Source organism: Besnoitia besnoiti, chromosome V (genome assembly GCF_002563875.1).
Source record: "Besnoitia besnoiti strain Bb-Ger1 chromosome V, whole genome shotgun sequence".
Taxonomy (NCBI): domain Eukaryota; phylum Apicomplexa; class Conoidasida; order Eucoccidiorida; family Sarcocystidae; genus Besnoitia; species Besnoitia besnoiti.
The window spans coordinates 468,605-490,228 of NC_042360.1; the positions used below are offsets into that span (position 1 = coordinate 468,605).

The following is a 21,624-nucleotide window of genomic DNA, read 5'->3' on the forward strand; positions in this document are numbered from 1 at the left end:
CCTCCCCACGCGGTTCGCTCGTATGCTGCCCTCTCGTTTAAGCATTCTTTTCTGTTCCCTCGTGTGTTCCATGGTCGCTGACCCGAAACTGTTTCTGTACCTCCCTCGCCTCCATCTGTGTGTGCGTATCGCCGGGTTGATCCATAACTGCCACCTGAATGCGCTCTCGCTACTATCTCGTGTGTCAATTGTGGTCGCAGGAAGATCTGGACGCGAGTCTCCTTCGGCTTCTGCTGGAGGGCACTGACTCGGCGTCTTCAAGTACGGCTCTGTCCTGTCCCGCAGACGCTTCAGTCCCTTCTCAGCACGACCCTTCCCTGTTTTCCACGTCCTTCTTGTCGGGGGACGGCGACGAGGACGACGGAGAAGACGAAGACGAAAAAGACAGAGAAGGCGACCGCGATCAGAGCGACAGGGCTTCGTTGGACGCGCGTATCGTCGAAGGAGGTGTGACGACGCACCTCATTCGGCTGACCCCCGGAGTTCCTCAGCTTTCAGGCCTCTGCATGCAGGCCATCGATCAAGGCTTCTCGCGACTTCACGCTGCGCCTGTGCAGGATGCTATCTCCGCTACGGGCGCCGCCCACAGCCGCGCGTCGTCGGCAGCGAAGCCGCGGGGCCTGAGAGGTTCCAGTTGCTGGGCCACAGAGCTTGAGGGAGAAGCTGACGAGGATTTCTCCGGTAGAAGCGAGTGCGGACTACAGACAAAGGAGAGTGCAGCGCTGCATGACAAGCGGCACGCGAAAAGTGCGGCGGCTCTTCCCTGCACGACTGGCTCGCTTCCTTCGTCGGAGTGCTCCTCCGCCGCGACGTGTAGGCGCGGTGTCCTCCCTCCAGCAGGCTATCACTTAGTGGATGGATTTTTGGGGGCAGCTGGCGAGCAAGACGCTGTTGATCCCGCGATCTTCCCGCCCGACTTCTCAGACGGGAAAGCGGCGTTCGCAGCGTGGGCGCACCACGTTCTCGCCCTGAGCTCTACAGACTCGCGTGCGCCGTATCTCGCGCAGGATCGCGGAAACGCAGGCAGTCCCGACGCGTCGCCGAGTCCACCGCAGGAAGACGAGAAAGGACCTTCCGCAGCGGCTGGGACTTCCGTGCCTCAGGCTGGCAGCGGTGGCTTCCCTGTCACGCTCCCCGAGTTCGGGGAAGACAACAAATGGGGGTGGTGGCGGGAGGCGTCCACGACCTTGCCGCTGCATGCAAGTCCTGTCTATGCGCGGCACCTGTTCGAGCTGCCTTTGTCTGCGCAAGATCAACTCGTCGCCAGGCACTCCGCGGGTGCCTTGGAGGAGGCCGGGACCGGAGGAACGCGCTGCAAGGACGTCGCCGCAGGCCCGAGGGGCGCGGAGTGCAGTGACGGTGACGCCAAAACTGAGAGAGAAGATGAGCAGGACAGCAAACGGATACAGAACCGAGAAGGCGCATGGGAAATGCCTGAGACAGGAGAGGCGTGTCCTCACGAGAGGCGACGGGGGGCGTGGAGGCCGGAGGCAGCAACTGATGAGGAGGAAGGAAAGAGGAGCGGACAAGAGAACGCCGAATGCTGCTTTTCTCCGCAGCGTCTCGGCGCAGCTCGGCTCCGCGTCATCTGCGAGTCATCCTTCTCCTTGCCCGGCGTCTCTGAGAGTGGCATTTGGGAAGCAGGACTTCTGCTGTCGCGGGACGCCGTGACCACGCGCACAGAGGGCGGGTGCAGCGGCAATGGGGGGCAGGCACACGCAGAGACGTCCTCTTCATCACGCGCCTCGCTAGACGAGGCGACTGCGCGCGCGACAGAAGACAACGACGGCGGGAAGAAAGCTGGCGTGTGCATCCCCTGCGGGGTGAGGTCGCTCCATGCATTCGCTGTCTCGGTCTTGACGCGCGACGCTCTCCTCCCCATTCTCCCGAACCCTCTGCCGTCCTCCGGATGTCACCTTCTTCTTGCTGCACTCGAAGGCGAAGCCGACGCAGAGGCCTCCACGCAGGGAGGGAAGCACGGAAGAATCTTTGACGAACCGCGAGAGGCGCCAAGCCGCAAACCCGCAGTCGTGTCCAGGCGTCGCGAACAAGAGACTGCGCTTGAGGAGACACGTGGGAAAAATAGACGCGGCGTAAACGCTGCGGACCCAGACTCACAGCTTTCCTCCTCCGGTACTGGCTCGCCGCTTCCCCTCTTCTCTGGAACTTCTGTCTCGTCTCTCTGTTGCTGCTGCTGCTTGGAGTCGGCTCGGTTGTCGCCTCGTTCTCTCTCTGTCTTCCTCCCTCTTCTGAAGCTCGCCACCTTCCTCCTTTCATGTGTGACCTTGGCCAAAGCCGACGGTCTTCCTGCGTGCACCGCTCTTCAGCTACTGTTGGATGAGACGAAGAGGAGAGACTACCTGAAAGAGCGATCGTCCGCTCTTTCGCCTCGGCCCCGCGCTTCGTCTGAGTCTCCGTGCGCCGCATCCGGCGGCGACGTTTGCGTAGAAAAGGCTCCCGACGCTTGCAGACAGGAGCCGCAGGTCTCGCTTTCGCTTAGCGAGCTTGTCGAGAGTCTACGCATAGCGGCAGAGGGCCTGAAACACGAAGCACGGCCGAAGCGAAGAGACAGACGAAGAGAGGAAGAGGCAAAACGGAAGGGGGGACAGCCGAAGAGGCCAAAACCGACAGAGTCCCTGCCGACCCATACGGCCGGCGCTGACCAAACTGAGGAGGACGAGGAGGCATCTGGACACGGAGGCGAGGCCGAGTCAAACACGACAGAGGAGGAGGACCTTCTGAGCGCAGCTGTGGGACAAGCTTTCCTTCTCATCGTGTCTCTCCTGCAGTCGCTTCGATTTCTCGTTGTCGTGTCTGGCGCCCAAGACTGGCACCTTGTCGAGGCCCAAGCGGCCTCCCGGCGGTACTGTGTCCGTCGGCAAGAAGTCGTCAAAGACCACATCGCAAAGTTGAAGCACGAAGAGGCAGACGGCGGAGACGACGGCGAACCGCTAACAGCAGGAGAGCCGGAGCAGCCCGGCTGCGGATCCGAATGTGGAGGTGTCGCTAGCCGGCAGAGCGCGGCCTGCAGCCCCCCTTCCTCCCCCTCGCCGTGTGTCGCCTCTTCCGCTCTATCGCCCTCCAACCGCCATTCGGAAGAGAGGCCGTCTGGCTGTGGCGCTGCGTCGACCTGCGCGTCCCAACGGCGGCCGTTTCTGCCGGCGCACGAACCCGCTGCTGCGCGGTGCGCGCTGGCAGGGGTCTCGCCGCTCATTCTGCGCGTGTGGGGTGACTCGGGTTTTGATGCCTTTGAAATGCGGAAACAGAGGACTGTTCTCGGGGACGCCGAGAAACAGGGGAGGTTTGCAGGCTCGCCGCCAGCGTATGTTGACGCATTCGCTTCTGGCGACAGCCAAGGCAGCAGACATGTACCTCGTCGCTCTTGTGTGATGCAGGTGGCGCAGGAGTTCTTCGCACGTCTGTTCTTTGACCAACAGCGAAGAGACGGGCAGGCAGCGGGCAGGAGACGCGGAGAGGCGACATCGTCACGTGTAGAAGATGCCGTCAACAGCGCCATGAACAGGGAAACTGAACCGGGAGCGAGAATTATGCGAAATGCACGTAGCTCGCCTTCTTCCGGACGCGTTTCGGAATCGGCGTCAGGTCGCCTGGGCGGCCATATTGGGCAGCTATACGTACTACAGAATGATGTCGCGCCAGTCGCAGCGTGGCTGCGTCTCGACGGGCGCGTGCATGAATCGCTTCTTCAAGTCCTCGCGCTGAGGTGCTGGAGTCTGCTCGGAGGAAAACCGGGCAGCTCCGCGAGAGAGGTAAGCGGAGCGCGTTAGGCCTGCTAAAACAAAACCTGTCGGACTGCACGTCGCCAGCCGTGTGGGTGTTCAGATCCAGTTTCCGAAAAGCACGGAGGGCCGCATTCTCACTGGTAGTTAGCGCTGAAGAGGATCGACACGGCCCCGAGGCATTTCGGTGTCTCCTGCGTCTTGCGTGTAGGTGAGAGATGCACTGGCTATCTTGGATCTAGCCGACGTCTCCTTCCTGCTTCAGTCCTGGACTCGGGATGGAATTCTTCAGTCTGCTTCCTTGAGTCCCTCTTCTTCCAGCTCTTCTCCGTCTCCATCCCTCGCATTCGCGCCTTTCTCTTCGTCTTTCCTTTCGACTTTCTCAACCCGCCCCCAGTTCTTGTCTTCTGCCTGTCACCTGCACCACCGCTCACCCGTCGCCCGGGCTCCTGCGGTTTCTCGCCAGCTGAGAAAGCGCCATCTTGCTTGTGTCACCGGCGCCCCCAGCGCGTGTCCTTTAGTGCACGCGTCATCAGGTTCAGAAAAGAGAAGACGAAAAGAGTGTGGTTCCACGCCGTCTTCGCACGCCATGTGCAGAAAGAGAGGAAACGCGAACGACGCTAGAAAGTCGGAAAGCAATCCGCGGGCTCGGGTGGACGAAGAGGACGACGGCTGCGAAACAGGCTACGCGCTTAGCAGCGGGGGGGAACGGGAAGAAAGACAAGGTAGAAGGGACGCAAGTGCGGCAAAACGCGTCGCCAATGCATTCAGTCTGTCGGCTATCCGGCGAATTGTGGAGAAGACCGAGACTCTAGCTCTGCATGTAAAGACGCTCTATTTTCCCTCTCGAGCCGAGGATGTTCTACCAGGATTCCAAGACTTGCTTCTCCCTCGCTCTCTCTGCGGACTCCAGACGCTAGAATGATAACAGAACCAGAGAGAGCGAGACGAAGGGAAGGTGACATGTGCATCTGTGCTGGGGGGCCACTAAGCGTGTAAGTTTACGTCTTCCTTTCAAGGTGGCGTTGCCTTCCATGAGCCACTTCCACGGATTCTGTGCTTGAAGATTTTTTGCAGCCACCAATGCTCGAAGACGCTAGACAGCGGAGGCGACAGCATTCCACATGCAGGGGGCGCTGTCGAGAACCCGTTTCCTTTGTTTTCGGGAATTCAGTCTCTGCTGAATCAGTTTCTGCGTTCCCCAGACGTGCCGGTGGTACGCTGGTTGAACTCGCCCCCCCGTGTTGTAACAGGACTGCTCCTAGTCACGTCGTTTCGGCTTCGGAGTCTCCGAGCGGTCACTCTTGCGTGGCAGATTTCCAGTCGAAAGCGTATCTAGTGGACTTTCGTTGCTTTCTTTCGCTTGCAGGATATTGCCATTTATCTATCATGTAGCATTTTTGGAAGGTGAAGGATGGTTTTGGAGCAGATAGCGAAGAGTGTTTGGTGGCGCTGCTAACGAAACAATGGATGAGGACTTACGCCCACGCCGGAATTTCTATGGCTTCAGGAAATGGTGCAGACAACGGGCACTTGGTTTAGATCCAGCATTAGCGTGTGGGCGTAGGTCCTCAGGCGTTGTTTTGTCAGCAGCACCACCAAACACTCTTCGCGAGTGCAATGTCCTCTTCAGTGCATGTGTGTGTCAATGCCCCCCGAAACAAGCGACAGCTTCGACTGCCAAAACCATCTTTCCTCCCCACCCCCACCCCCACCCCCCAATTTAGAAAAGTAGCAGTGGACTTCACAATTCTACGGCTTCCCTTTGTAGAAAGCGGGATATATGCATCAACGGCGTACACAGTGTCGTCTACAATAGCATCCACATCAGCTATCACTGAGATATGCTAGCGATTGAGAATACGCTCAGCGACATGGTGGCAACCAACGTACATATGGCAGGGATGAATGAATATGGCGTATCGGCGATCACTCCTGTCGCAGTACGGATCGTACCGGGGCTCAAACTGTGAAGTTCACATCACAAATGGAGTTCCGGAACTCACGCGTATCAACCCGCTCTTGCACAAGCAGTGCATGGGATCCACAGAATCCGCGCCTGCACACAGAGGAGAGTGCGTGCATTTGAATACTCAACTATCCGAGGCGTAGCTATGGTGCGAGGGGTCTGCGATCCAACCACACGATTTGCTCCGCAAGCGAACTGTGATGTCCTATCAAAACCTTGTCCGAATTCGTGTTTATCATTGATGGGCTCAAGCTGTGGTAGAGGCCGCTGCAAGTCCGCACGAATTGCTTCGGAGGCAGAATTCCTGTTTGAAAGCCAAGTGAAACCGAGTAAAATGTCAGTACTCTGCAGTACATTGAGACCGTTTTGGGGCTACCACAAAAAGGGAGCATAATCATCATTTTACACAAAAAACAGTCACAATCTTCACTTGCCCAGAAAGGTGAAAGAGTACTTTTCAAATGTACTTCTCCAGCACGCGGGAACAGCTTTTTTTGTTGTCGTCTGGTATCAATGGAGTTGCACACGCAGTTAGCTATTTGACCAGCGCTCGTGAGGCGAAAGGAATACGCGATGGCGAGCACCAAAGTGCATGCTTGCCTGCGCCTTCTAGCGGCTGTTTGCTCCGAGTACAGAGAATTCTCCGATCCCAGACGGAGGAGAAAACGAGCCTTCGGCGTTCTAGTCGGCTGGTTGTCTGAACGAAATTGTCTAGGGTGCGGCGTTGGGCAACCAACTACGAAATTGAGCTCGTATCAGGCAGCAGAGCGAGACATCTTACCCGGTCGCCAGCTCCGAATCTGTCTGTTCAGTGCGGTAAACACACCATGTGGTCACTAGTGCCCCTCCGATACGGTGAACTACCTACTGCCTCCGTCTGTAGAAGCGGACACGACATGTCCACGGGCTAGCTAGCCGACTGGTTGGCAATGAAACGTGGATGTGTCAATGTGGCAACTCTTGTATGAGCCAGCGCTCGCTGCATACACCTGTGTTCAGACAAGTGACTTTGCCTGCTCATCGCACCGGTTAGCATCCGCTCGGCCGTTTCCCAAGGTCACGTTTTCGACTTGAAATCTAGTTCTGACGCCGTTTTGCCTCGTTAGGTCGACGAAACGCTATTTTTTGTTCACTCTTTCCTCGGGTACAAGACGAGTTCATGCGATCCAACGAGGCTGTGCTCCCAGTAGCTTCGCGGCGCTCCTCCTGTCTCCGTGTTGTACAGCAGGAGCGTTCAGGCCAGCAATCTTATCAGTACATGAGGATACTGGAGACTTCCGAACTGGTGCGACGCGCAGACTGCCAAGGTGGAAACGCACCCGTACTTTGTTGTTGTTTGAATCTATACTCCGCTGTCGTCTCGTCGGTTGCCAACAGCATCGATGAGGTGCCTCCGTTTTTTTCAGCATCAACGGGGTCAATTACGCACCGTAGATTGAATCTATGAGGTTTACATGTATTCAAACAATCACCGCTGTGCTTTGCGTGTTTTCTAGGCTGCACCTCATGTCCATTTGCTGCCACCTGTGACCCTTGCTCGCTGCGTTTAGCCCTTCAGTTTTACGTGCCAGGGGCCGCCACTAGCAGCGACTGCCTGCTGAGCCTGATTACTGCGCATGCCCAGAATGGCTACAAGTTCTTCTGAACCGGCGCTTCCGAGCGATATCCGTATTCAGTCCGCTGCTGTCGTTGAGGGCCGTCTTCCTCCTTCATTCCCTTCTTCCACCAGGCCTATTCTAGTTAACGACGGGGAATCCTCTCCTGCCCCCTATGCTTCGGCACTGCAGAACGGCGCGGGGGTTGGGGAACTGGATCTGCGGAGGCCGCCTTCTGTTGCATTTTTAGCAAATGGAGCAGGCGGACACTCGGGAGAACAGGAGGTCGGTGACAACCCCACAGCTGTTGTCCTTGCTGCCGGGGCAGCCGCAGTGGCAGCAGCAGCGGGGACAGCCGTCAGAAAGGCTTTGGTAGAAAGCCAGGCGTCAGTTGACTTTCCACGTAGCCAACGTGGGGCGTTTCAGAAGCAGACTGAAGTATGTCAGTCCTTCCAGGCAGGATCGAATCACGCAGAGGAGCCTACCTGGCAGACACCAAGAGATCTACAGTCTGTGGTGTTGTTGCAGAGTGGCCAGGGAGGTTCTATGTTTCACGTCGATGCTGAGGCTATGGCCCGAAGGAGAACACAGGGAGGCATGCCCTTGCCGTTTCCGGGGATGCCCCTCAGACCGGAGCATGCAGAGGCTTTGACAGCAGAAGAAGCAGAGCGCACTGCTCAAAACATGTCTGATTCTACAAAAGGAAAGTTCGCTGTAGATCGTGCACATCCCTGCTTTGGAGAGTCAGATGTGGTTTCAGAGTCAACGCGCCCGCCTTCTGCCAATGGAAGTCTAAACGTGGAAGAAGGCGATAGAGATACAGGAATCACTGCAGACACACGGCAGGAAAGACCAAGGCGTCGACAGGTCCCGGTCGTCGAAAGACAAAACAGAGATGAAATCCCAAACGGGAGGCGCAATGCGTCTCAATCGTGGTGTGACAAGGCTATCACCACGGGGGGCGGGCTTCTAATGTCGTGCTGCGGTGGGAAGGGACGCCGAAGAGGCGGTGGCGGACGCGGTAACAGAAGCGCGAACTGCTCTCGGTCTCTGTCAGATACTGGGTCCAGTGATAGAGAGATTCTGCTATCTGAACGGACTGAACGGTCGCGGTTGCTTTTTCCGCACGGGGGGCCAGGTTCTCGCGGCCAAGTTCTGGTCGCAGCGGCTGCTGTTGTGAGTTGGGGGGATAATACCGAAGTGCCCACCGTCTCGGGGCTGAACGCTGTCTCGCCCACAGCGTTTCAGCCAGGTCGAGCCTACAGTGCACCTGGTTCTCGTGAGCTCGTGAGTCGCGGCTACCACTGCCCAGCGGAGCCCACATTCTCTGGTTCGCACCAACGGCAGAAACCTCAAACAAGAGAATCACCTACAGTCAGTCACCACGACAGAGCTTCGGAACCTGTGCACGCCACGAATAGCTCTGGAAGCGAATCGCAGGGAGGCCCGTCGTGTTTGGGCTTACTGACTTTCCTTGCGTGGTGTGCACAGCCTTGCGGAGTTACATCAGGCCCTGGCGGAACCGAATTCCCTATCCCGCCACCTTTACGCCACAGAAGACGCCGGCTGCCTGATGGCATCCCGGCAGAGGGAAGTGATAAGGACGATAGTCTTCTTTCGTCTTTGGTCGGTGGGCCTACTTGCATGTGGGGAGCGACCTCTAGAGATCGATCCGAATCACCAGGTCCATCGCATACCGAACCACGAGAGGATCCGACCCAGGCAGTGAACACCTCAGTGGACCCCACTGAACTGGAACCGCGCCCCGACGAAAGCAGTGACGCTGACAGGGGGCGTGACCAGGCGTGTGAAGATCGCGACACAGCTCGCTCATATTGTCGACGTCTGAGCTCGCTTTTCCCGTTTCACTACGATACGGAGCCTCCAGGCGATGCCAGAGTGCACAATGGGACAAACGTAGAGCCGCAGGCACCAGAGGAAGATATAGACAACTGCACGTGCGGCTACTTTTTTCACAGAAACAACGACAACGGTTACAGAGGCCAGACAGAAGAAAGCATGGATTGCGGTTGGCGACCTAATGCAGCAGCTATACGGCAAGACGATGGGAATGCCCGAGGAACAGCGGAGAGGGGCGCCAGGTCTTCGGGAGGAGAGGGAGAGCAGGCGAGACAGCCTCTGTGGCGGACTCGAAAGGAACTCTGTCGTTACGAGGACGAGGCTACAGGCAGATGCTACATCTACGAAGAGTTCGAGGAAGATCGCAGCATCGCCCGTTACGCCTGGGTAAGTGAGATCGGCCTGAATTCGGGAGTGTGTCTTTGCTCCGTCTTCGCTACATTTGGGGAGACAAACAAGTTTCAATCACAGGGAATACAAGCGAAGAAACTAGTGCTAATGCATTGAGGCTCACCGTGGCATCGCACACCACCTTTCCTTGATATAGCTAACGAACGCCAGAAAGCACACACACACAGTGTCTTCATTCAAGTACGATCCATCTCGTCGGAAGAGCCGCCTACAGCGCCTTTTTTTGCCGTTACGCTTGTTGCAGACGGAGGCGCCGCATGGGCGCCACTCAAGTACTGAGGCTCCGCTTGCGAACGACTATTGAACAGGCAGTGGGTGACAGTAAGGAGTCGGAATCAGAGAAACGCAGACGCGTGGAAGGAGGGGGAGAACCGACAGATACAAACGGCAACGGAAACGCAAGGAAGAAACGGGTACAGCGACGAGGGCCGGAGGAATTCGTGGTGGACACCGCAACATGAAAAGCGCGTGAAGTCAGGCTTTGGCAAGCTCCGGCGTGGAGCAAGTTTCTAGGACTTCAGGGCTGTGCTGACATATCACTGGACGCGTATCGTTCCAAGGGCTGTTGCGTTTTGCCGCCCTGATCGGCAGTCGTGAGTTTCTGGGAAGGACGTTGCCAGCCTCGAGTTTCCGAGGCTCATTTCTGTCTCGGTCATGGATATGCGCATGTTTGGAGAACAATGCACGTGATGCGTTGTGTGGTGGAAAAATCGTCTCCCGCCATACCGCTGAAGAGATGTGCACGCGCGATGCTACAGAGCACCCATGTTCTCGTTGAAAGGCCTTCGTGTTTGTGTAAGTTTTACAGTGTTAAAGTTGCGGTGAAGACAGAAAGTCTTCGCCCCCGCCCTCCATGGCGGAGGCACGCCCCTATGCCGGTGCTGACCACCACTACGGTGAACGCGAAAGCCGGAGACAATTTCTCGCGTGCAGCACCTGCCAGATGTGCCCAGACGCGATGTCTGCCGCACTTGAAAGAGCAATGCAATCAAGACTCAGGTGGGGCGCGTTCCCACCACCCACAGTTGTGATAATTGTACACATATATATAACCACACGTGTAAAGACGGATGTATCGGAATTCTTTTCCGTTGGCGGAGTGTGTGTACGCCTCGTGCTCGTATGTATACTTGTATACATTATGAAGGCATGCGTTGCTCTGCCGTTGCAAATATGTCCTTCACGCACTCTACGACGTGTGACGTATACATCTGCTTGCGCCATATCATCTGTCACTGCCATATGTGGATATAAGGCTACTTTAAGTGCGGAATCCATAGCTCCAGGGTTGCTAGAACTACCACTACTTACTACGAATGTAAACAGAAGAGGTGTACTACAATTAGAATGCAACCTACAAAGGTGATATAAAGTCCGGTAAAAAGAAACATATTCGCGTTATTACTTCAGATACACCGCGGAGAGCCCACGTGGGCGTGGGGGCAGTGGATAACATCTCTTTTTCTGAGGCATTTGCGTGGTGGCTGAGGCATCCATATCCATCTGGCCGGTGTACACCACGAAGCGCTTCGTTCTATCTGTGCGGCATTTGACGAAGATTCACCGGCGCCACGTCCATCTTATCGATAGCGGAACCTTACACTGAGAAAAGGACTAGTCCCCGTGTGGAACAGCGGTCCACACCAAAGCAAAAAACGCGTTTCAGCGCCCCATTCACGTAAGAAACCAGAGCAGTAACTTCACTGCCAGACGTCAGACAGAGAGCACGCTTGATAGTTACTACTACCAAAGACGCGTAACACCCACTCCGCCTCACGGATTCCTTTCCCGAAGCACGGGCGCCTCGTACCTCCTCGTTTGCTGCCCTTCTTCACACTCCCCTCCTGCACGTGAGTCTCCTCCCTACAAAGACTCCCTTCATTACCGCTGCTCGCCAACTCTTTATTCTCTCGGGCGCTCCGACCCCTCTCCAGCCCTTCTTCGCATCTGCCGCCTGTCTTCGCGTCTCCTGTCCTCCTGCCGTTCGCCTCCTGCCCTCGTCTCCGCGCCTGTCCACTACTTTACCACGCGATCCGCACCCACGCTTCGTACGCTTCCCCTAATGCCGAATGAAAGCGCGCTCTCTATCCAATGTCTTGTGGGTTCTCTTCTCCTCTCCTTCCACGTGGCGGATGATTATCTTTCGCTGGTGCCCTGCCCCCCGCAGCCGACGACGATCGTGCCCTTGGGTGTGACGCGGTGTTCCAGGGGAAGCGCGATGCCGCGGATGTCCGCATGCAGGACCAGCCACTGTGTGGCTCGGTTTATCAAACGATACAGCAACGCTTCGTCTGGCACAATGACCTCACTTGGCACGCCTCCGCGAGGCTGGCTCTCAGCCTCGCTTCGCCCGCGGTGTCCGCTTCTCGCATTTGCCTCTGGCGCGTCGCCCTCCCGCTGTTCCTGTGGACGCTCCATGGCGATCTCGTCCGCACAGGGCACGTCATGTCGATCGCCTGCAGTTCTCTGCACGCGGTCTCCGCCTGTAGCGTCTTGCTCTACTAAGACAACAAGACGCGCGGTCAGCGATTCTGCGTTGTCGCTCCCCTTGTTTCCTCTGGATGAGTCATAATAGAAGTCAGTTGCGTCCTGCTTGCGTAGCGCTTCGGCGCGCGTCTCATCTGCCGCTGCCACACCATGCGTCTCCTCTTTCGTCCTTCTCTCCTTAACTATCCTGGAATTATCAATGTAGTCTTGTGTCGCACGCTGACAGACAGGCGCTGCGGTCCTTGCAGGAATGCTGTCGCACCGGACGATTCCGGGGTGGCTGGAGCCCGCTGAGGCGCTAGATTCTGAGTCGTCGTCGCCACCGTGTTCTGTTCGAGGAAGATTGCAGCTCGCATCTCGTGCGCGCCGCCCCCCTGCTGAAATGTCGCATGCATGCGCGTCTGCCTCCCTCCTGCTGCGACTGCTGCACATGTGGCGCTCACCGGCGCGACCCGGACTCGCCCCTTCGCCTCGCTCTCTGTCCTCAACCGACCATCTGCCTCTTGTCTCGAGGTGCGGTCGCCGCCACTCAGTCTCTCGGCGAGCTTCCCTTGGCTCTTCACCCACCAATCTCACTCCTCCGTCCAGTAAGCAACCCTTCAGCTCTACCAGGAAATTCTTAACCCTGTCCCCAACGGCCAGACACGTGCAGAGCAGGCGCGACTCTCGGACCTCGGCTCCGAGAGACGCTAAGAACGCCCGACATAGAAGCAGGCGCGCCTCGCTAGCTGAGTGTGTGTGAGGAAGGACCGCGTACACAACGCCCTGAATGAGGCTTATTGGGGCAAGTCCGAATGTGTAGCTGTCCTCGAATATGGGAGGCATCCCAGCATTTGGTTTCACAGAAGGCGATCCAGCCGAGAAAAACAACGCTCCCTGGCCTGGAGCGAACCCCCCCGTCTCTGTCGCGGGCGATATATCGTTATCGCGCTTCCCCTGCCTTTCTTGGGAGCAATCGAGACCCCGACCGCCGCACCCGCCCTTCGACGCCTCCGGGCCCGGATGCTCAACTCTCTCGGCCTCGAGCCAGCAGCTCCCCACGGGAATGGTGAGTTCAATGAAGACGCCGGGACCGTAGTCAAGGCGTTCATCTTCCGCGTAGTCAACGATGCCTTCCTGAGTGACTGCAACCCGTTGGGGGCGCCCAACGCTGCCATCTGCGCCCCGGTGCGCTGCAGTCATAGTCTCTTGGTTGCAGTTGTCAACCAGCTGGAGAAGAACAGATGCAGACTGAAAGAAACTGAGTGGCAGCCCCGAGGCACCGACCACGCGCGGCTCGCCAAACATGAGCAGCTGCTTCCTCAGTGTGGGGTGGATGGACACGACCAACGACGCAGGCACCCGGATCACGTCATTCGCGACTGCAACGACTCGAAGAAAGAGCTTACGACCCGAGTCCATTGGGTGCTGGTAATAGACAACATCGCCCCTCGAAAAGGCCTGCATTGCCCAAGGTGACGCTAGCAAAAGAGCGCCGCCGTCACTCTCCTCTCTGTGCTCATCGTGTGCTCCTGAGCGCTCTTCTTTCTTCACGTCTGGGGAAGCGCCCCGCGCAGGCGCTTCCGCCGACGGCTGTGAGTCACGTCCCGAAGCTTCGCGGTGCGTCGTCGCGCCTTCTTTTTCCTGTCTGCCATCTTTTCTCTGTGTCTCTGCATAGTCGGCGGACGGCATCACCACGCCACCACACCGGCCCTCGCGGCCTGTCTCCACGCTCATCACGGAGCTCGCCTCCCTCTGCATCACAGACGCAGCGGCGTCTCCTCCGTGTCCGCGATCGCCTCGCGGCTCCACCCCCTCTCCCCTCCCGCCCAGCGGATTCGATGGTTCGTTCTGCGATTTCCAGGAAAATTCACGCTCCTCTTGGTCGGCTGACAGCTCCCGCGGCGCCAAAGCGAGGCGAACCGGGAGAACGTCCTCCGGGCAAGACACAAACAACGGCGCGTCGACGACAACTGAGATGCCGACAGGCAGCCACAGCAAAACGGAGCCCAGCAGCCAGCGACCGAGTTTCCGCAGACGGCTGGCGAGGACATCAAAGGAATGACAGGCAAACGCAAAGTTCTCCAGGCTCCTGTCCGCACGGATCTCGTTCAGGGCTTCAGAAGACAGCGGGTCTGACCCAGTCGCAATTCCGTGGGAAGTCGCAGCAGCAGACGCGGAGCGGTAGGGCAGGTGACGAGGAAGGGACAGGTGGAGTGCAAACAGCGGAAAAGAAGAAGCTGCGCAGGAAGAACACACCCAATGGGCGCCAGAGCGATGAAGACGACTCGAGGCGCCAGCGCAAGTCGAGAAAAGGGGGGGAAAGACAGACGGAGGCACGTCTACAGCGACAGCATCGCAACTCTGAGTTGAGAGTCGCAGAGGCAGTGACTCAAGAAACAACGCGGAGGAGGGAGACAAAGGAGCAGAGCTGAGACGCAGGACGCGAGAGAGATCCGTCCGCCGCTGGAGAGACAGCGATTTCTCTCGACAGAAGCCACAAACCGCCAGACGGAGAGATGAAACACCGCGGCCAAACTCTGGGCAAATACTGGATTCTCTGCCGCGGTCAACGCAAGGAGACCCCCCATTTTGGAGAGCAGTCTTGACTGGCTCTGGAGAGTCCGAGATCGAATAGAAGGCACGAAGCTGAGAGCTCACAACGCGGGGAAATCGCAGTGGGTCCGACCTTGAAGATAAAGAGGAGGACAGAGAAGAGTTGAATGGCCGCCAGGGCGACGCAGACCAAGAAAGGAGCGGGGAAGGCGCGCGCCACATCACGCGAGAAAGGCACTGCGTCCCCTGGCCATCTAACAAAGCGCACGGCCGGAACTCTGCGGAAGAAGAAGGGTGGAGAAGTGTAGACGAGCCGACTTTGTGACGCCTGAGGAGGCGCGGCGGCGCAGGACACGGGGCAGATTGGCTAGGCACTCCGAAGCTCATCCGCTGGTCTTGTGCTTCTTCCACATGAAGTCTCGAAGGGAGACCAGACACGGGCAGCCGAAAGTGGACTTTGGAGTCGCGAGACCCGAGGCGCCTGCCTTGAGGAGGCCAGGAGGCGGCTGGCAGACGGGGCGGCTGCGCCATCTTGGCATCAGTTGAGGGCACGAGAATGAGAATGTGAATTACATAGCTTCGAGGCTCCTGGAGCGCCACACTGGCACGAACACGTGAGCAGAACCCCTCAGGCTGAAGCCCCGCGGAGATACTCCTGCTCGCTAGGTCCACGGGCCGCGACTACTGCGACGTCGGACGAAGCTTGCATGCGACCCAGGCGTCGCCCCTCGAGGCGGGACTCAGCCGCGTCCGCGACACGGCCTGCCAAAGGCACGCATGCCAATCTCACACAGATGTTCACGCAGAAGAAACGCCTACAGCGAAGAAACGTTGCACCGGAGATGAAAGGCGACCAGGTGGCGTGCGTAGGCCGGCGCCTGTCGCGCGGCTATAAAAAGGCACTGCCGTGGCGCTTCAGCCCTGCGTGAGCGTGTATGAAAACCGTTACGATACTCCTTGTTTTATATTGTTGGACTGGGAAGTGCTCCGCCGTGAAGCGGGAAAGAAGATATATTGATACAAAAGACGAGCAGAGGCGAACAACAATCCAGTCCGCGGATCGTGTAAAATTGAGGCCGCATGCGACACGAAAACGCGTCGCAAATTTGCCCGAATTGCATGTGTTGCGCTCGAACACAACGGCAACCACCTGCTTCTCCTCGGCGTATCCTGGCGGTTTCTTTGTGGATCTTACAACGCTGCAGTGTCTGTGAAGGCCATTATGTGGATGCCCTCCGCTCTCCGAGTCTTGCCGACTCGTACGCCATATTTGTATCTGGCATCTGGATCAGCAAACAAACGGCGCAGTGACTCCAATTGCTCGCGCAACTTCGCCTCGCGTTTCCATTAGAAGCTGTTGCAGCTGTCTCCTGAGGCCCCTCAGAGGCAGGCTGGACTCAAAGCGCTGGTCAGCTTCCTCAGTACAGCGCTACGCGATCCACACTGCTACACATTCGCAAACCCGTCCGAAGCGTCTAGATAGCCGGCTGCGGCGGCGAACGACGGCTAAGCGGCTAAATTACACTTGTGCAACGCAGAGCTGTTATTGTTGAAAAGGGTTCGGAAAACTCCAAGATACACTCGTGGAGCTACCAAGCTGCGGTGGTCGGTTTCGTCTGTGTTCGCATGCTCCCAGCCCCTGGCTGGATGCCACAGGATCCGGAGCTTCAATTCACGCAAAATAGACTGCTTGCAAACGATTGAGCACAAGTTACTGCTACGTTTATAAAGTCATGGACGCAGAAACTCTCTTGCCCAGGAGTGTGGCATGGGGCGTTCCGCCCCTAAGCAGAAGAAAACCGAACCGCCTGCTAGTCTAGACGCCCCAATTCATCCCCCAGCATGGAGGTCGCGCCCGCGGAACAAAGGGGCACAGCACCACGTGCCAAGAGGGCCGCAGACGTGTTTCCACTAGCACCAAAAATAACGTAGAGGCTTAGACGCAGCTCAGCGCAGATACGAGGATTGAGGGGAGGAACTGAAAAACGACAGCTGCCTGAAGAGGCAACTACTCGTGTAAATGCGTAGTTGAGAGGAGCAACTGAAAAACGACAGCTGCCTGAAGAGGCGACTACTCGTGTAAATGCGTAGTTGGGTCAGTCGTGGCCGTCGGGTAATGACTTGTCGTGGTTCCATGCTCGCGGGTTCCGTGTGCTGTCAGCGCGCAGCAGACACTGCGGATTCACGCGCCCCTGCCGCGGCGTTCCCTTTAGTTGGCCGCCCTGCGTCTGCACTGGAAAGTAAACTCACAAAGGCAATAGGCAAACAATTAGGAGAGGCATGAACTCAGCGCCATGTTCAATGAATTTCACAAACCATTTAAGCCGAGGCACCGCGGGAATCGTGTGGCAAATCGTGGCCCGTTGGGGCAACAGGCGCGGCCAGTTACGGAGCCGCACGCTCGCGACACCGAGTCTTCGCGGGCTAACCTCCTGACTGATGGCGTAGCCCATGAGTTGGTGTGCAGCCGTTCGGACGTGCACATTACAGAGGAATGGCTGCGCGGGAGTTCCCGTGAAGGCAACATGTCAGTGGAGAAGTCTAGGCAACACATGTGCCCTTGCCGGTTGGTGTGTGTCTCTATTCGCCGTCCCCTGTCGCCCAGTAGTAATCTTGGTGCAGTCGACGTCAAAGTGCCATCATGTCCACAGCCGGGCTTCGGTACATGTACTGCTACCAGCCACCAGTGTCGACCAATCAACATAACCCTACGGGGTCTGCAATACTGTGTGCCGTCTAGCGTTGTAGATAGGTGTGGAAACAGGTCGGTCCTCGCTGACTCCCTTTTCTCAGGTCCATTAATCTAATACTCGTACGCAGCGCGCGAAGAAGACTCCTAATGACTTCTAGATCTGTGCCGGCTTGGTGCATCGTCCTCAAACCCCTGATACTTACGCCGCTGTGAATGTTTTCTGGAGTGCTGATATCGGTGCACAGGACGCGGACGCGTCTCAAAAGCGTGCCGAAGAATAAAAAGCAGTTAAAGCAAGTCTCGTCTGCTTTCCTCACTTATACGCGATGCATTCGTCAGATACACGAGAGATCGGATGAAGTCAGACGCAGTGGGGCAATGATCGGCGTCTGGCTAATGGTTCGTGGGTGTTGCAGGCGAACTTCGTATAATACTAGCATCTGCGAACTGCAGGAAGGCAGACATATGGCAAGCAACGACGCACGAGGCGTCGAGACTGCACGGGGATGCGAATCGAACGCGACGGTCACGAACACCAGCTAGCGCTGGTTGTTACCTGGGCGGCCGGCTGAGCTCGAACCGGCCTCATGATGCCAGGAGGCGAGGGGGTGCGCGGGTCGTGCACGCGCATGCGACGGCTCCATGTCATCCAGCAAGCGTCCGCTACTTTGTCTCCAAGAATTGTTGTGCCTTTGCAGGAGTTGGGGTTAAGCTTCAAGTCAAGCGGATGTGGGGTCCCCTGATCCAGGGCATGCGGTAGGCCAGCAAGCGCTCGGCACCATCGGTGACCCACGGGGTTGTCGCCGATCTTCTGTCGGCGCGGGGCGTAAGAAGAAGATCCACTGGATACAGGCACCTGGAGAAAGTGGTGAGGCTCGGGGCCCGTCTTATAGGGCCCCCTCAAAAACTCCGCTGCCGGCTGCAGAGGAACTCTTAAGAGTGCTCGGAGAGCCTCCACCTCTGCTTTGAAACCGTCGTCCACCATTGTAATCAGTGGTACGCGGTGGCTTTCTGTTCTTGTTGTGTTGAATGTAGGCCGCGTTTGTCCTTGCTGTCTGTTAGTATCTTCGGCTCCTCGACAAGGGACTTCACCGCGACCACCGCGTAGGGGATGACTAGGTCCAGTGATCCGCGACAGAAAAGTATCGGTCGTCTCGTAGGTGTCCGCCTCGTAAGAGTGTCTCGCCTCCTTTGCCTGAGGGGCAGTCCCGGCGAGCCTACTTAAGAATCTGTTGATTATTTTCTGGATTTCTGATTCATCGATACTGCGCCTTCCTGCCACCTCCTCTACCTTTGCGTATGCTCTGTTCTGAGCTTGCTGCTGCCCTGTTGGTTGGACAGAGTTAAGAAACTCTTTGATTACGAGTTCTGCACTATCCGCTCTGAGTACAGCATGACACCGACTCGTGGGCGTCATCAAGCAACCTTTTACAGCGGTCTCGCTTGTCCGAGGGAATGTTTGCTTTGCATATACGTGCGACTTTATTGCATGGGGGGAGGAAGTGAAATATCTGAGCACGCGATCCTCTCCGACCGTGCACGTCCGACGGTTGCCATGCGTTGGCGTGGTCGGGCTACGATTTCCTACCGCGTGAGTGGACCTCACTGAAGTTCTGTCCTGCTGTCGCTTGGAGTGAACTGTCTTCACGGAGGCGAGGGTGCCGCCGACTCGGGGCTCGTCTTTGGCAGCTTTCATCTCACCACGGACGAGGACCACCCTGGTATTCCGGCATGGAGCTCTCTCTCCTTTTCGTCTCCTAAGATAATCATAGCAACAAGAAACGAGCAATCCTAGCAGCCGTGAGCTGATGCGTGAGTTGCATTTGGGCTTGCGTCCTTCGTTACTCTGCGAGGCACAGAAGACACACAGGGGAAGAGAACTGGGGTAGGAATAATGGGGCACACCGTTGGGGGGGCCGGCCAAGGACACAGGAGGGCAAGCATGGGATCTCTGCAGCCGTCGGCAGCCAGAGAGCTAGTCGCAATTCTACAGCAGGCACCAAGCTGACCGCGAGCACACCACTCAGTGTTGTGCTAGCAGTTATGTATCATCCGACGCTGCAGTGTCGTCGAACCACGGTGGCAGAATGACCGTGCAATGCCTGCTTAATGTCCACTTACCAAGGGCTTCACGCGCAGACGTTCTTTCTCTGTCTCGCTGCAGGTTGTCACCCATTCTTCCTCATTCCCATCATGCTGCTCGGTTTTCTCGGAGGTAAAGTCGTACGATGAAAGAGAGGAAGGATATCCGGGGGAGGAAAGCGTGTCCGGTTCTGCCACCCTGGAACAGGAGAGGCTCGAAGATTGACCGGCAGGGCTGCCTGGCCAACTCTTTCGACCAATTTCGCTTCTGTCTTCCTGGCGAGGTGTAGGGGCATTCGCTCCCGGCAACGTTCTATCTGCGTTTGCCATTCTGTCTGCAGGAAGCTGGCTTGCTTGACCTCGGTTGCATTCCTCATGTCTTCGGAGGCACGCCTCTGCTCCCTTCCTGTGCACTGTCTCAGTCGCCTGATACGCCCACTGCCTCATCAATTCATTCATCGTCTCCAACGCTCTTCTCTCCGCATCTTCCTTCTCCAAGAGTTCTTTTCGCTTTCGCTTCGCCAGCATGTCTTCCACCTCAAGAATAAGCTGTTGGACGCTTTTTTTCTCGTCTCTGTCAAATCCTCTCTCAATGGCCTCCCGTAGGCGACTCTCCTTCTCCGCTTGGGCCAGCCCCTCCCGTTCTGCTGCCTCTCTCTCTTTCTGTTTCTTCCTCTCCGCTGCTTTGCGAGCGGCACTCACCATCTGCTCGGCCCGCTTCGCTAAATAACTTTCCAGCGTCGATCTGACTTGTTCCCCATCTCGTACCATGTTCAGAAGATACTCCCTTGTATGGCGCGCCTCTAACTCTTGTCTCGAGGCTTCCTCTGGCCCTCGGCGCATATGTTCTTCCTCGAGATGCTGCTGCGACGGCTCCACCCTTTTCTTCACGTTGTCAGTTAGCGGCGCACATGTCTCCCTTTGTGCGCTTTTCTTTGGTTCTTTGCCATCAACAGCATCTGTGCGGGACAGCTGGCTCCTGTCAGCCTGGACGCGCAGGGCCCTCTCTGCCTGTTGGGCGACCTGCTCGTTGGGTTCCCGATAGCTGCCCGCTGTCCTTTGGCGCGAAACCATCACTGTTGCTCTGGATTCGAATGCCTGCCTCCGCTGCTTGTAATCCTGGGAAGGCTTAGATTCCCTCCGTAGACCGTCCGGATTGCTCGCTAGCACAGCTGCAGTCCAGTGTACGTATGATCGAACTTGGGTATGTTTACCAAATGTAGCCAGGTTTCCTGGGGCAAGCGCCGTCTTGTACTGAACTCTGGATCCTCTCGCTGCCGTACCGAGGCTTGACTTGGTTCCTTGCGAGGATGCATCTGGGCGCACGCCGTCTGGCAGACGTGCAGGCTTTCCGTGACGCTCCCTCAGCCAGTCTGGAGGGTTGGCATTGTCCACCATTTTGAACTGCATTTCACTTTTTTTCCCTTTCCTATAATGGAAACGCTGTTTGTTTTACTCCCGGAGCTTCGCCCTCTCTGCGGCTGCCACGCTTCGTCTTTTCTTTCCGCGAGCAGATACTCAAAGACGAACCATGGAGACGTCCACCACGTGCTCAAACTATGCTTCCTTTCGTCTGTTGCGGGGTTCCTGCCCCGCTTCTGCAGAATGGGCGAGTCCGCCTTCGTTTGTTTCCTCGTCGCTCGCTGTTGCAGCTGCGGGCCACAGCCTCCTCCATGTCGATGGAAAGTGCCACGCCTCAGGTGTCAAGAATGATTCAAATGTAGTCCTTGGGCAGAACGACAAGCCTCGTCCAACCTGAAAATTTCGCATAGGAGAGACCAGCTTATCCTAGAACAACGATGATTCCCAGGAATGCTTGACTGATTATATGAACGGCAAAGTGAGCTAGCCCTGAAGAGCTCTACTATGCTGGACGCGTCTTGCAGGCAAGGCAGAACCGGCCGGCGAAGGAGGTCCCGCTGGCAAGCCACGAAGCCCTTCACACCTGAACGCCATGTGAAGACAGAGGCCGGCGCTCGACGTTCTCGATGCTTGGCTGTAAGACACAAGAGCGCTTGAGACACACACGAAGTCCACGGCACCAAGTTACACGACGCGGCGGCCGCCGCACGCCAACAGCGCAGTGGAAAGCTGCCACACTATCAGACGCCTACCGCGAATGGATCACTGCTCATGGCATTCGCGTCTGGCTGCAACGTTGACAAGCTCCGGAACCAGTTCCTAGCAAATAGCACCATCTTTAGATTCATCCTTGCGTGCGGTGGGAGACACACCACAGTGACAGATCGCATT

The 21,624-nt window shown here is 57.1% G+C and overlaps 4 protein-coding genes across 4 annotated transcripts; 2 read left to right on the forward strand and 2 right to left on the reverse strand.

Annotated features, from left to right (window-relative positions):
• Positions 1-158: 158 nt before the first annotated feature.
• On the forward strand, positions 159-4,665 carry BESB_058870 (uncharacterized protein; the record flags this gene model as incomplete). The annotated part of the gene is made up of 2 exons (XM_029364301.1): positions 159-3,770; positions 3,952-4,665. The coding sequence occupies 2 exons, from the start codon at positions 159-161 to the stop codon at positions 4,663-4,665; spliced, it is 4,326 nt and encodes a 1,441-aa protein (XP_029219009.1).
• A 2,660-nt stretch (positions 4,666-7,325) lies between these two features.
• BESB_058880 (uncharacterized protein) lies at positions 7,326-9,879 on the forward strand (the record flags this gene model as incomplete). The annotated part of the gene is made up of 2 exons (XM_029364302.1): positions 7,326-9,551; positions 9,820-9,879. The coding sequence occupies 2 exons, from the start codon at positions 7,326-7,328 to the stop codon at positions 9,877-9,879; spliced, it is 2,286 nt and encodes a 761-aa protein (XP_029219010.1).
• Positions 9,880-11,711: 1,832 nt separating this feature from the next.
• BESB_058890 (uncharacterized protein) lies at positions 11,712-15,128 on the reverse strand (the record flags this gene model as incomplete). The annotated part of the gene is made up of 1 exon (XM_029364303.1): positions 11,712-15,128. The coding sequence occupies one exon, from the start codon at positions 15,126-15,128 to the stop codon at positions 11,712-11,714; it is 3,417 nt and encodes a 1,138-aa protein (XP_029219011.1).
• Positions 15,129-17,815: 2,687 nt separating this feature from the next.
• BESB_058900 (uncharacterized protein) lies at positions 17,816-20,769 on the reverse strand (the record flags this gene model as incomplete). The annotated part of the gene is made up of 3 exons (XM_029364304.1): positions 17,816-18,484; positions 18,878-19,135; positions 19,411-20,769. The coding sequence occupies 3 exons, from the start codon at positions 20,767-20,769 to the stop codon at positions 17,816-17,818; spliced, it is 2,286 nt and encodes a 761-aa protein (XP_029219012.1).
• Positions 20,770-21,624: the final 855 nt, after the last annotated feature.